This window comes from Phalaenopsis equestris, unplaced genomic scaffold (genome assembly GCF_001263595.1).
Source record: "Phalaenopsis equestris unplaced genomic scaffold, ASM126359v1 Scaffold000287, whole genome shotgun sequence".
NCBI lineage: Eukaryota > Viridiplantae > Streptophyta > Magnoliopsida > Asparagales > Orchidaceae > Phalaenopsis > Phalaenopsis equestris.
This window is the reverse complement of record NW_018164729.1, coordinates 790293-804334: the sequence shown is the minus strand read 5'-3', so window position 1 is coordinate 804334 and position 14042 is coordinate 790293. Positions and strand designations below refer to the sequence as shown.

Below are 14042 nucleotides of genomic sequence, written 5' to 3'. Positions count from 1 at the left end.
TTGGTTTTGAAAAATTCAAAAATTTTTAATCCTTAATTTTAGTTAATCTTAATATTTTATTATTAAGCTTGATAATAAAGTAATTATAAATATATCTTATCAATTTATAATAAATCCATGTCAACAGATTTATCAATTGTAAGTGCAACAAAATTTATAATCCCTTTTCTATCAACTAGGGTTTGATCACCTAAAATCTATTCTCCCAAAGATGGGGAAAGGATTGCTTGATCTGGAGCTTTCCACGGTTCTTACCACAGCAATTCCGTCAACGTTCTGATCCACATCTTCTTTGTCTGGCCAATCTTCTTCAGCTCTTTGATTCTCTTCGATTTGACTCCTCCATTACTGCATCTTTTATTCCTTGGTGGCATTGATCTCAATTTTTCTTTCTTCATCGCCCTCTTCTACGCTGCCTTCTACTTTTCCCTCGACGGAAATGCCGACTCAATCGCTGCTCTCCTCTGCCTTCTCTGCTGGTTTGGCAGCAAATACCTTGCAGGTTTACTCGGATTCTCTCTCGCATGGAAGGTCAAATCCCTCTTTCTCTTATATGCTCTTTATTTTACACATGTTGTAACTGATTGGAAACAATTTCGGCACCTTTGCTGTCTCTAATGAGATGTCGGTATTAATTGATTATAATTATAATCTTTTTTTATTATTTCATTTGTTTTGAGATTATGAAATTGTTCATCTGTTTTGGAAATCTGAGAAATAATTGTGCGGTAGCTTGTATGCATCCTCGAAAGATAATGAGGACGATAGGGTGTGCTTTTGATAATTTGATGTCACATTTCCACGGATGAGCAGACAAATTTTTTTATTATTCTATCAGATGTGCCCTAAGTAGGGCGCCGTCTTGATTGATCCCACTGTATTCAGTGGCGGGCTGATCACGTGACGCCCTCATCACGAATCGGCTCCACCGAGGGTCCCACTGGACCATGGAGAGTCCACACACCTGGCAGGCAGTAATCTGCTCTGATACCACTTGTCACCTCCCAAAAGAGCCCTTAAGGGTGGTGGGCAGCCCAGGACTTAAATACTGCTTTTCGGCCCTACACCTAGCCAATGTAAGACTATTTGTCCGTGACAGGGCGCTCTCTTTATTGACCCCACTGATAGAAAAGTTTTTCTTCCAGAAAGAAACAACAAAGAGTAATTATGAAATTATTTCAGAGTATCCAAATAATGGTCCCAACAGCCAAGCTGCATGATAAAAGAAACTTTTTTCAGACTGAGGCACCATGATAAATTTTAACATACAAGTTGAATCGGATTTAGTAAATCTTGTAAATCCAGAGGGTTATAAGTGCGGGTGGTGTTTTCAAAACGCCGTCGTGCCGTTTTATTCGTGCGTTTTGCTAGCTTATCAGGATAATCAACTTATCCTAAAACGCACAAGCTGCCTCAAACGGATCCTTAATAAACATTGAGATGATTAAATCCTGAAAACTGTTTTGACTATATATTTGTTTAATCCTGGGACATTGTATTTTCATGGGTCGAGGGAGAAATCATGAATCCAACGAATTTTGGATTTACCCAATAATTAGTCCAAAGTGAGATTTATCAAATGTATGATTTAATCCCTGAAAAAAGCTAGCTCAAAATTATTATTGTTGAAGCTTTAAAGTTATGTGAATATTTGTATTTCACTTTTAAAAAGAGTAATAGTGCTATTTTTATGTGATATTAATAATTTGAGTGCTATGAGTGCAAATTTGGAATTTTAGGAGTCTAAATGCATAAGAATTGTGTGCAATGTATTTAAATGCCCCTAAAATGAATCAAAAACAAAAATCAAAACTCCCAAAGGACCACTCAATTGATTACGGGTTGACTTGTTGTTCTTAGTAAAATGTCATGCATATATTTTTTTTGTATTAACTAAGGTTGGCAATGTTAGCTTGTTAGAAACCAAATTGCTGTATTTTCACTACAGGTTGTTCTGGCTACCCAGCTGTTCTTCTGGGTAGGACAATTCGTAGGTCATGGAGTTTTTGAGGTAAAGCATCAAAGATCCCTCAGATCATCAGTAGCAGCAGCATAAACGGTCCAGTTTGAAACTCATACGTACTGCTACCCCTGTTTTGTCTGCTGAAGCTAGCTCCATTCTTCGTCTCGCTTGAGGTACTATTTTCTTTATATTCCCCCTCTAAACTTTCTCATGAAAAGCTAACGGGATCTGTAGAAACGGAAATCTCACATTTCTCTTGATTCGGCTGCTTCTAAGCGTTTTTGGTTACGAACCATATCCATGTTTTCATGCAAATGCATCAAAGAAGATGGAGGCTGACCGCATGGCGGAGAGGAAGCAGAAGAAATCATGTGAACATCTGAGAAGAACTAGCTCACTGTTAATCAAATCCACTTACATGTTGTGGCAGCTCTATCTGTTTGAGAACTATCACAGGTTCTTGGGCTGGATGATAATGTCAGCATGTTACTGATATAGATTTTATTCGGTTCTTACAGTCACACATTTTATTTTATTTGTTATTGGTGTGTTATTTATGTCTTCATTTACCTGAATAATTTGCATGAAGAATGATGCCTGAATTGATGGATTATTTGATAGATTACAGATATATTCAACTGCAAAAAGGACGGCAAAAATTTTTTTTTGACTTCCATCTATTTCTCTTCCCTCGGACAGAATCTCTTCTGAAGTCTTTTGCCACTCAGTGGACGTCTCCAAGTTGATCCCCATTTCTTTGAATTTGATGCTTTATCCTTCCCCTAAGTTCTGAGAAGTATTCTCCACTTTCTCGCTATTCTTCTCTTCTTCTTTTTTTAATTCTATGATGCATGTGGGATAATAATCAGCTGGCTAAGATAATCTTTAGGGAGATTTGTATTTTCTGATTTTAATTGTTGTAAAAATGAGGCTTTGAATTATTTATTTACGAGCAATCTAAGGGACTGTTTGGTAGCAGGATTTACATCCGACACCCCATCCATTTCTGAAGCATCTATAACTGCGATTTACATATCTAACACCAAAACATTCATATTGACGTGCATACCACTCAAATTTGAGTCACGCGAAGGTGCTGTAACTATAAATATCAAACCAAGGGTGTCATATATGTAAATACATAAGAATGTGTGGAATTGTTGCAAATTTATGTTTTTTTTTAATAATAAGATGATGCACGATAGGTTGGGGCGTTTACAGATGACATTTATGTGTGTTATTTGATAATTTTTGCAGCAAAACTTTTTTAATTAGTTTTTGGCAGCTGCTTTATCTCCAGTTTCTTATGATTAGGAAATTAGTAGTCGCTGGTTTAAGACACTCTTTAGTTTTTTACTTAATTCTTTGGTACAAAGTTGCTACATTTTACTGAGAAATGCACCATGCACCAAAAGCCCAATCAATGAAGTCATGTGAACATAAATTATATGTCAGCTGGAATACTCATTAGCTTAGGTTGTACCTCCATGGCTACCTTATGGGATGATCATGTACTGATTCTTATAGAATGCTGTTCAACTCTATGGAAGTTGATGTTACTCAACTATATAGAAAATATTAAAGTTGTAAAGGTATTCAAGTTCTTGATTTCAAATAAATGGGAAGAAACCTTAATTGGTACATTAACAAATATTTTTAAAGATTTTTGTCAAATATTTATAGAGAAGAGTCACGTTGACTCAAGATACAAGTGTTTGTACCAGAATAATGTATGGTAAGATTTGCACTACCAATTTTAATGAAAGAAAAAGTGATAATAAGATAAGTTGCATAAAAAATTAGAGGAATAAACATATAAAAATATTTATGTTGAAGTTTATACGTTTATTATAATGCTAAAGTCTCCTAAATATATAAAATCATGTACGTTAAATAACTTTTATGTAATAAAAATTACCATTTTTTTCTTCTTAATTGGTTTCTTATTATTAATTAAGGATTTTGTTCTCTTTTTTCACACACAATTATCACTAACAAAAGTGGCAAGGATTTGATGACATCCAACAATTACAAAAATAATAAAATTAGCAGATTTTCTTATACTAATCAAATTGAGCTTTCTGGTAAGAGTTCTCATAACGAAATTATAAAGTTAATGAAGAAAATAAACTATAAAAAATTAAATGATTCTGAAGTAAGTATCTCACGAGAGGAAACTCGTGCTCAGATTTATTTGTTTTCTTTGAAATCATGCTGATTCATAATAAACATATAAAAAATTAAATGATTTCACATAACCATTTATGTGAAATCATGCTGATTCTAGTATGCTCAAATTTTGGTTCGAGTCGAGCATGGCCTATTAACACAAACTACGACTCCATGAAACTCGTGCTCAGACAAGTGAATAAAAATAAATTTATTTGTTTTCTTAAATATAATACAATCATTTTTTTTTTTATGTTTTATGGCTAATGAAATCTAAATTATGATATGTAAAAGTAAGAGTTTAGATGTATGACATGTAAATACATAAGAATTGTGTGATATGCATGTGAATTTCCCTAAATTTAAAAGTCACAAAACCATAATGAACCAAAACAATGAATTTTTATTAAAAAAAAAATCCATCATAAATTTATGATGATGCTGCATATATAGTATTCTCTCATATAAATGTTAGTAAAGCAATCATTAGCAAACTTGTAAGTTTTACATCCTAAACTCCTCCACCATTGAAATTTAAAATTTTTGTAAAATTATTATTATTTATTTCATGCAGAAATACAGATATTATTTATTATTTTAATAAAACTAAGAACACCCAAGTGGTAAATAAATTTTAGTTTTATTTTTAAAATTATCCACACACCCCCTAATAACTGGTTGTATGATAAAGAATTTAATTAAATATTTGTAAATAATTACATAAAAATTAAATATAATCAGAAGAGAAAAAATAATTAAAATTTAAAAATTTACACCATACTTATTTGATGGATTATTATATCAATTTTATTATTGATATGAATGTGGTTGAATAAATTGGAATTATTATTTTCTAAATTCAAATAAATCCAATAAATATCAATCAATCTTTATGCTTAATATTATAATTAGTTAGTGGAGACTCTCTCTCTCTCTCTCTCTCTCTCTCTCTCTCTCTCTCTCTCTACTTATATATAGAGGAATGGCCTTTCTCCGCGAATAGAAAGTTGTAGAGCATAAATATTACGTCTGGATTTTAGATGAAATATTTTTTTTCTGATAAAGACTGATGGAGATATTTAACAAAATAATCAGGCAGGAAAGTGATAGGTCTTGATTACATATGTAAATTTAGTTAAGAGGCGTCTTAATGTAATCATCTTTTAATTAAGTAATGGATGGATAGTCGCATTGGAGAAGATGACTGATATGATTAAGGCCTAATCAACACCATTCCCTTTCCTAATCTGGCTTAGCAATTCTATTTCCTTAATTTTTATTATTAAATAGCAAAGACTGTTGGACTTATATTATTATTTAGAATATTTTCCAAAATATCCAAATTTTAATTATTTTGAATGTCTTCCTTAATTTTTGCTTTATTTATTAAAATATGTAATATGTGTCTCCCAATATTGAATTTTTATGTTATTTGATTATAATATAAACTATCAAAGATAGGATAACAGGATCTCTTAAAAGAAAATAATAGAATATATAATTCAATTTAATATATTATAACATTTATATATAGAAATATCAATCTTATCTAACAAAACAATATTTCTTAACAAGATTGGACAGTAAAAACTAAGAATAGTAATATAGCGTAAATACTTTATTTCTAAAAAATATAAATCAAAATTATGTTTTTATAAATATTACCGCCTATATTTGTCCTCTTTTGATGGCCCAAAAGTCTCTCCTCCGGGTTAATCAATTTTGTTGCTTTATTTAGGTTAAATCCTTCCCTAAATTAGTTATCTTAACTTTTCCCGTGAAAATCTCATCACCGCTAACACAATTGTTGCACAATTTATAAAGGTTTTTCTTCGGTTCTTTTGGCCTGCAACGTTCCCAAAGAGATCTTTGACGCTTCCAATCAAGAATGTAATGCGTCAACTTATTCAAAATAATATGATTGATTCCTTTGTTGATAGTTGTTTGATTGAATTTGCAGGGATGAATTTGCAACCCAATGGTGCAGCCACTGCGAGGTATACCAGAAATCTTTGCCCGATATTTATTGCAAGTAAGAATTTTTATTTGTTCTCTTTTGTTCGGCACTTTGAGAGCCTTTTGTTGATCTGTATATATGTATGAATGTTGCGATAATTTGCATGTTAATTTAACTGTTTCATTTAAATTTATGGTCGCTTGTGGCAGCTGCTGCTCTAGTTGCGGGATGCTTTTGCCTGCGTTTAATAAAAGCGACCTTATGACTGGAAAAACAAAAAAATCTAAGGTATGTAAGTAGTTTTTTGTGCTCCTTCAGTTTTATTCTTTTTTAATAGAATCAAACATCAAAGAGAATACGTCATACGTAGTTTCACATAGATTGATTCGACTGTTGTTACACAATTTTACCATTTTTGAATGATGCTGTTTTGTTTGGCGTGAATTGCTGAAATAAGAAATTTATTTTGTTTGCAAAGTTGAGTGGCCCGGTCTCATGGATTTAGTTTGCGATTATTAGCTTTCAAATCCTCTCTCTTCTTTATCTTGCTATAAACTTTGATTTTTATATTAATACAACCAAATCTTACATATCACATGAAAATTAATCATTTTCAAATATTTTTTTAAAGATAAATACAACTTTCAAGCATTGATAAATGTTACATTTGTAAAAGCTTAAGTGCACATGTTAGATGTGTAATTAAATAGAAAATGATGAGTGATATGTCTGTTTTTTTGAGTTTATTTTTTTTTTTTTTTTTTTTTTTTTTTTTTTTTTTTTTTTTTTTGCGATATTTTGCTCAGCTCTTTATATTTACATATTAAGATATTCTCAGTATAAAATCTTACATATTCCACGTGTATATTCACCTAAACGTTAAAAAATGAAAAAATCACACCTAGAAAATGAATTTAAAACTATTGCCACAAATCATTTCAACCATTTATATTACATAATTTTTAAAATATTTTAAATCAACGTGTTTCGAGAAAATTTGTTAAAGATTCTACTAATTATTTATTATTAAAAATTGTTGTGAGATATGTACTTCCTGGCATAGAAAATGAGACGAAAAAGAACACAAGCAAACACAGATCGATTTACGTGGTTCGATCTAACTGGATCTACGTCCACGGGAGGGAATCAATCAAATATTTCACTAAGGCAAAAGAAATGGAGAATACATAGCTTATACATAGAGATGAGCCCTCATCTTCCTTCTACGACCTCCCTCTCAAGCGACACCTTGATACAAGGCCTCAAGATGCTCTCCTCCTCTCTAGCTATTCTCTCCTCCTTTGTGGTAGCTTAAGATCTCTTCTCCCTTGCTCTCCTAAGCCTCACACCCTTAAGATTTCTTCCCTTGCCTCACACCCTCTCTATTTATAGAAGCAAGAGAGTGGTAGGTGGGAGGTAGGTGGGTGGTAGGTGGCCGGTAGGTGGCCGGTAGGTGAGCGGTAGGTGAGATGTGGTAGGTGAGCGGTGTCACATTACAAAATTGCCCTTTTACCTTAGTTCATTAATTGGGGGTCAAAATAACAAAAATAATAATAATACATGAGCTATTAGTTAAAATTTTAAACTTATGTCCATTTTTTTTAAGAAAATAACAATTTAGAGACGCGTCATGTTAAATCTAAGCAAAATTATCAAATAGTTGAACCCATCTAGCCTTCTATGCTAAGCTTGAATTGATATTGACTAAATTTTCTCATTGGATGTGGGTTCTATAATTCATCTCATTCCATATCACTCCCAATAATCAAAGAACTTCTTTGTCTTTGTTTAAGTTTAAATACAAGGGGATTGGTGCGTTAGTCAAGCACATGAAATCTTTGATTCCATGAGAATATTGAAGCCTTGTCAAAATTTCATCATGATTTTAATAAACAACAAGCACTCTTATTACTTCAAGTTTTTTATTTAATAATTATTGAGAAGTGCATTAGTGTCTTACCGTGGACTTGAAACGGTGAGATTTTTTTTTGTTGCTTTATTAGTTATTAGTGTTGTATTGTGGGTCCGCTAATGTCTTACTACTAGTCATGTTAATTCTTAAGAGATGGCAGCTTGATAAGATTCAAGAACTCTTGTTGAAGTGGGCGACCATGTTCTATGAAACTTGTTTGTGACCTTATGTAGTTCTACCTGCATCGTATCATTGGCCTACTCACATTATCACATATTTGCAAAGTTCAAAAAACAAGCAAATACTTATAGTTCTCATCAGATTTATGGCCCAATCAGATTCTGACCTAAAGTTAGGTTCATTTATTTTGTCAAACCTATTATGATGATGTGGCGAATGCTAATCGCCTGAAATATGTAATTGGATTGAAAATTTTGTGAAAACTCACCTCATCATTTTTGAGATTACTAAAATATCTCAGACATTATAAAAGCTTGTCAAACATAAGGAATGAACAAAAAAATGTATGTTTTTTTTATATATTGCTAGTTCAGAAATCAATTGCGAAGGACTGGCATGTTTGGACAAGGTTTGTTCTCTTAGTTTGTTGACATTATAAAGCAATGTTTTTCTTTTTCTTTTTACAAAGTATAATTTTATTTAGCACATGAAGGGTTCACAACTAAATACTCATAGTCAAGATTTTTTCTAACAAAATTGTATTTTTAGCTATTGATATTCCTGATAATTACATTTGTTGTATAATTAAATAGTTTAACGATTAAATACTCAACAGGGTGCTATGTACAAATAATGAACTAATTTTCTTGTGCACAAATTTTGATGATTCAGTTATTCGATTATGAGCAAGATAATACAAAGAAGCAGCGCACATCTGAAAATGAAGAATGTGAGACTGACGAGGAATCTGAAGATTCGGTAGCAAGTAAAGTCAAGGAACTAATAAATGTTGATGATGACAATTATAAGGAAAGTAATGAGGATGATTCCAGCAATGAAAATGACTATTCTGGATTTGAGGAAGATGATGATGATGAGTCGCTGGATAAGAAACATTATGATAAATGAGATCCTTAAAATCTTTATTTTCTGGCCCCATATCATCTGGCGAATCACTTTTTAATAGCTACTCTTTGTAGTTCTGTTATTCTTTTTTGTTATCACTTTTAGCTCAACTTTAGACGTGAGGTACAATTTCTATTTTTTATGCCATTATGGATCCTTTATTAGTTCTATGAAAAATGTTTGTTTGTCTCATAGCTATATATATATATATATATAATGAAGCGCAGCTCATGTGTCCTTACGCGTTAATATTGGAAAAGCTTACAAAGCATTGGGAGGGATAGTAGATCTATATATATATATATAATATTTTGGATGGTTATTATATTAAAACTCATGACATTTTATTTTATTTTATAATTATCCAAGCATTGTTGTAGTTTCAAATGGAGATATTGTGGATTTTCATAAATTATTTGTTACAAAATTTTTTTAGTATAGCTAAGATATTCATTTTCCATTTTATTTTTCTAGTCATATGCAATGTTTCATGTGAACACATATGCTGGCTTAGTAGGTCTGATAACTATCGCTCTCAAGAAATATGTTGCTAATAGATATGTAATTTCTGATTTTCTTCTCAGAAAGTATAATTGTCAGTGTGTTTATAATCTCTCTAGCAAGGCATTTTGTTCGTTGCCTAAAAAGTGACAATGTAAAAAATTTCATTAAAACAATGAGATTGGGGGAGCAATTTGCTATATGCCATTTGAATCTTTCCTCTTTGCAAAAATAATCAAATTATTTATGTGTGTGTGTGTTGGGAGTTTGAATTTCTCCTCGGCAAGATATCAAGAGAAATGGTATCCACTAACAGTCTTAATTTCTCCCACCATTCATCAAATATCTTGCATTATTTGACTTAAATTTTATTATTAAATTTTATTCGTTATTCGTTATATTTGTAAATGCCTAAGAATTATGTGGCATCTATGTAATTTCACTTAATTTTATTATTAACATATTTATTTAACAGAAGATCAAACTTTGATTTTAACAAACTACAACAAGCAGAACTTGAGATTCTAAACAATTATTACTTTCCTCTATTCACGACCAGTTAAGCAGTTGCGGGAGTTGTGGACCACATATACATTAGTGGCGAGTACTAATGACTTTTGTTGTCTGTGGGGGCCAGAGTCTACACATACACAAGCGGTGAAACACATATGTCGTTGTTGGTCACATAAGCCAAAGTGACAAGTCATAATGATGTTCGTTGGTCACGGAGGCAAAAGTCGGGAGCAGCATGAGCCGATGACCACGTGGGTCGTAGTTGGTTACGTGGGCCTTAGTGGTGAGTAGTAGTGACGTCCATAAACTACGAGGTCCGAAATTGGGAGATGTAGCAACTGGTGACCACATAGGTTGTTGTTGACACGTGGACTGTATCGGTGAGCTGCCATGACATATGTGGGCCTCAGGGGCCAGAGTACGGTGTTGCATGAGCATATGCAGGTTGCCTCATTACACCATCTTCAAGATGCATTGTTGCATCGTTTTTGGGGGTGCATCTTGGTGTTCGGGATGATGTGTCGCCTTGCATGTTGCTTCAAGATTCTATGATGTCAGTTTTCGTTTTGCACGGTGCTTCGTAGCAAGAAGTGGTGGTGGTCGATGGTGATCATCTGCGGCTGACTAGTGGTGGCCAATAACGGGCAGCGACTGGTGATCAGTAACGAAGTGACACTAGACTTTAGCACGTTTTCAAAGCTTCAAGCTCTTTCTCAAGACTCAAGCTCCCTTCCCCCTCATGAGAAGGGTGGGACTCTATTTAAAGTGTTGTAAGTGCAATTAATGTAGAAATATGAAACACTTTTATCAGATGGTCCGTCGAGCTTCTTTCGATCAAACAACATTTGATTGACATTTGAGTGCATTAACGATGTCAGAATTGAGAAATTTTGGGCTTGCTAGATTCGTCTTGTCGAGACGCTTAATTCGACTATAGGCTTGCAAGTTTGACATTTGTTTGACCTTCTAAATATGTTTGAAAATCTTTTAAGGGTAGTTTAATGACTTGATCTAAACTTGATTTGATTTGGATTGGACTAATTTTGATATCATTGGGTTCATATCATCGAGCCTGTCAGCTTGACTATAATTTTTATTGAAATCGGAACTTTGGGTGACTCTTTATGGAAGTTTGAAAGTTTCTTGCTCAAAAGATTAGCTCTAGATTCGGTGTTGCCACGTGATTTGTGCTGGATGATCAAAATTTGTTGGTCTATCCTAATAATTGTTTTTTATAATATTTATTAATCAAATTTCATTTATGGTAATGCTCATGTTAGCGAGCTCGATCACAGGTGAGTTGATCTTCTTGGTTAATTGAACCTTTTTCATAGTTCATTGAGAAATCAGGGTCGTGTTGTGGAGGTCGAGCATACTATTTGGGCAAACTATACCATCGAGTCCCATGATTGAATTGTCTTGTTGTCTTTGTAAGTTGATTGACTTCATCCTGCCCTAAAATAGATACCAGACAGGCCCTTAGCTGTTCCCGCAAGAAATCTCATCAACCCAAACACAACCACCATTATCACATACAAATGTATCAGTTTTAAATATTTTTTAAAAAATTAAATATTAAATACAACTTTCATGCATAGATAATTGTCAAATTTGTAAAAATTGAAGTCCAGGTGTTAGATGTGTAATTAAATAGAAATTGACGAGTGATATGTATGTAAATTTTTTTTTTTTTTTTGCGATATTTAATCAACTCTATTGTATTCACCGATATTCCCAGTATAAAATCTTACATATTCCATGTGTATATATTTGCTATTAAATTCACCTAAACGTTAAAAAAAAATCACACCTACAAAATCAATTTAAAGCTATTGCCACAAATCATTTCAGCCATTCATATTACATAATTTTTTAAATATTTTAAATCAACATTAAAAAAAAAATTTGTCAAAGAAAATACTAATTATTTATTACTAAAAATAGCAATACAGGAGCAATTAATTAAAATTTTAAACTTAAATCCATTTTTTTAAGAAAATAATAATTTAGAGACTCATTCAAAATAAGTCTAACCAAAATTATGAAATAGTCTTCTATGCTAAGCTTGAATTGATATTGACTAAATTTTTCAGATTTGATGTGGGTTCCTAATGCATCTCGTTTCATGTCACTGCCAATTATCAAAGAACTTCTTTGTCTTTCTTTATGGGCAACCGTGTTCTATGAAACTTATTTGTGTCCTAGTGTAGCTCACATCGTATCATTGGCCTACTCACATTATCACATATTTGCAAAGTTCAAAAGCAAGCACAATATTTCTTGGCCTCATTGGATTTATGGTCCGCTCAAATTCTGACACAAGTTAGGTTCATTTATTTTGCCAAACATATTATGATGATGCTGTGACGGCTAATCGCCTGATATTTTTATCATATTAGTGAATAATTGTAATTGAATTGAAAATTTTGTGAAAACTCCCCCTCACCATTTTGAAATTACTAAAATATCCCAGACATTATAAAAGCTTGTCAAACATAAAGAAATGGACAAAATATGTACTTTTTTTTTATGAAAATACATAGAAAATTTTAATCGTAAAACTTGATTATTTTTAATCGAGAGCTTTCTTGTGCTTGGATGGAGTATAAAAATATAATGTTTTACGCCAATGAAAGTTCATGACTAAAATATCCCAGACATTATAAAAGCTTGTTTGGGGCAGTTGCAGCTTATTGAATAATCTGCTGATAAGCTGAGCTGATTAAAAATAATCTGCTAATAAGTAATAACCTGCTGATAAGTTATGTGCAGTGACTATTACAAATTTTTATTTTTTTTGGAAAAGTCAAACCGTTGCCAGAAAACTACCACCACACCTAGATAGATGCGGTCTGAAAACGTTGTTTTCAGCATTTTCAAAATACATAAGCTGTCAAAACGCAGTTTATCGAAATAGGTCAGGTGCGTTTTCAAAAAGCCACCGCACCAAATAAGCTGCCCCAAGCGGACCCTAAGAATACAAATGGCTCAAATGAGGGCATACATATCTCAAAAGTACAAAATCAATTATTTTTTTCTGCTTTCTTAAAAATCAATCCCAAGAATGCTAGAATTTTGAGTTAAATGGGTTATTTAGATTCAATATTAAGATGAAGTAATATTTAGTAGTTGCATTGAGTTTTATGCTGATATTATTATAATGTTAATATCTTTTTTTTTTCTAAAATTTGTTTCAATATAGCAATAATTCATTTTTTTTTCCTATGCTGATCATATGTTATTGCTCATTTTCTATAATTTTGTTTCTCTTTATCATATGATTATATGAATCTGACCATTTTTTTGTAGTCTCCTAGTTCAAAAACTAATTGTGAAGCATTGGAACATTTGGACAAGGTATGTTCTCTCAGTTTGGTGACATTATAAAGAAATGTTTTTTCTTTTTCTTTTGGCAAAACATTATTTATTCTTTTTCTTTTGGCAAAGCATTATTTATTTAGCACGTGAAGGTGTGTAAAACTAATTCAATTATGAGCAAAATAATAGAAAGAAGCGGCACACATTTGAAAGTGAATAATGTGAGAATGACTAGGAATCTGAAGATTCAGTAGTAAGTAACGCTAAGGAACTGATATATGTTTATGATGACCATTACAAGAAAGGTAATGATGATGACCCAAACGATGAAGATGACTATTCTGGATTTGAGGAAGATGATGATGATTAGTCGGTGGATAAAAAATATTGTGATAAACGAGATCCTTAAATTGTTTATTTTTTGGCCCCATATCATTTGTCAAATCACCTTTTAATAGCTATTCTTTGTCTTTCTTTTTTTTTTTTTTTTTTTTTTTTGTCATTTTTAGCTCAACTTTATCTGTCGGTACAATTTCTTTGTTTTATACCATTATGGATCCTTTATTTGTTCTATGAAAAATGTTTATTCGTCTCATATATATATATATATATATATATAACAT

At 32.1% G+C, this 14042-nt stretch overlaps 1 protein-coding gene and 1 pseudogene across 3 annotated transcripts; both read left to right on the top strand.

Moving 5' to 3' along the window:
- The first annotated feature begins 61 nt into the window (after nucleotides 1-61).
- On the top strand, nucleotides 62-2610 carry LOC110025003 (annotated as a pseudogene).
- Nucleotides 2611-5852: 3242 nt separating this feature from the next.
- LOC110025051 (gastrulation defective protein 1 homolog) lies at nucleotides 5853-9235 on the top strand. Of its 3 annotated transcripts, XM_020725310.1 has the most exons (5): nucleotides 5853-5870; nucleotides 5957-6022; nucleotides 6093-6164; nucleotides 6299-6377; nucleotides 8854-9235. In XM_020725310.1, coding segments are annotated over exons 2-5 (390 nt in total). In that variant the 5' UTR covers nucleotides 5853-5870; nucleotides 5957-6020; the 3' UTR covers nucleotides 9091-9235. The 3 variants fall into 3 exon arrangements, with proteins under 3 accessions (XP_020580969.1, XP_020580970.1, XP_020580968.1); XM_020725311.1 differs by lacking the exon at nucleotides 5853-5870 and having other exon boundaries at nucleotides 5882-6022; nucleotides 6093-6129; XM_020725309.1 differs by lacking the exon at nucleotides 5853-5870 and having other exon boundaries at nucleotides 5884-6022.
- Nucleotides 9236-14042: the final 4807 nt, after the last annotated feature.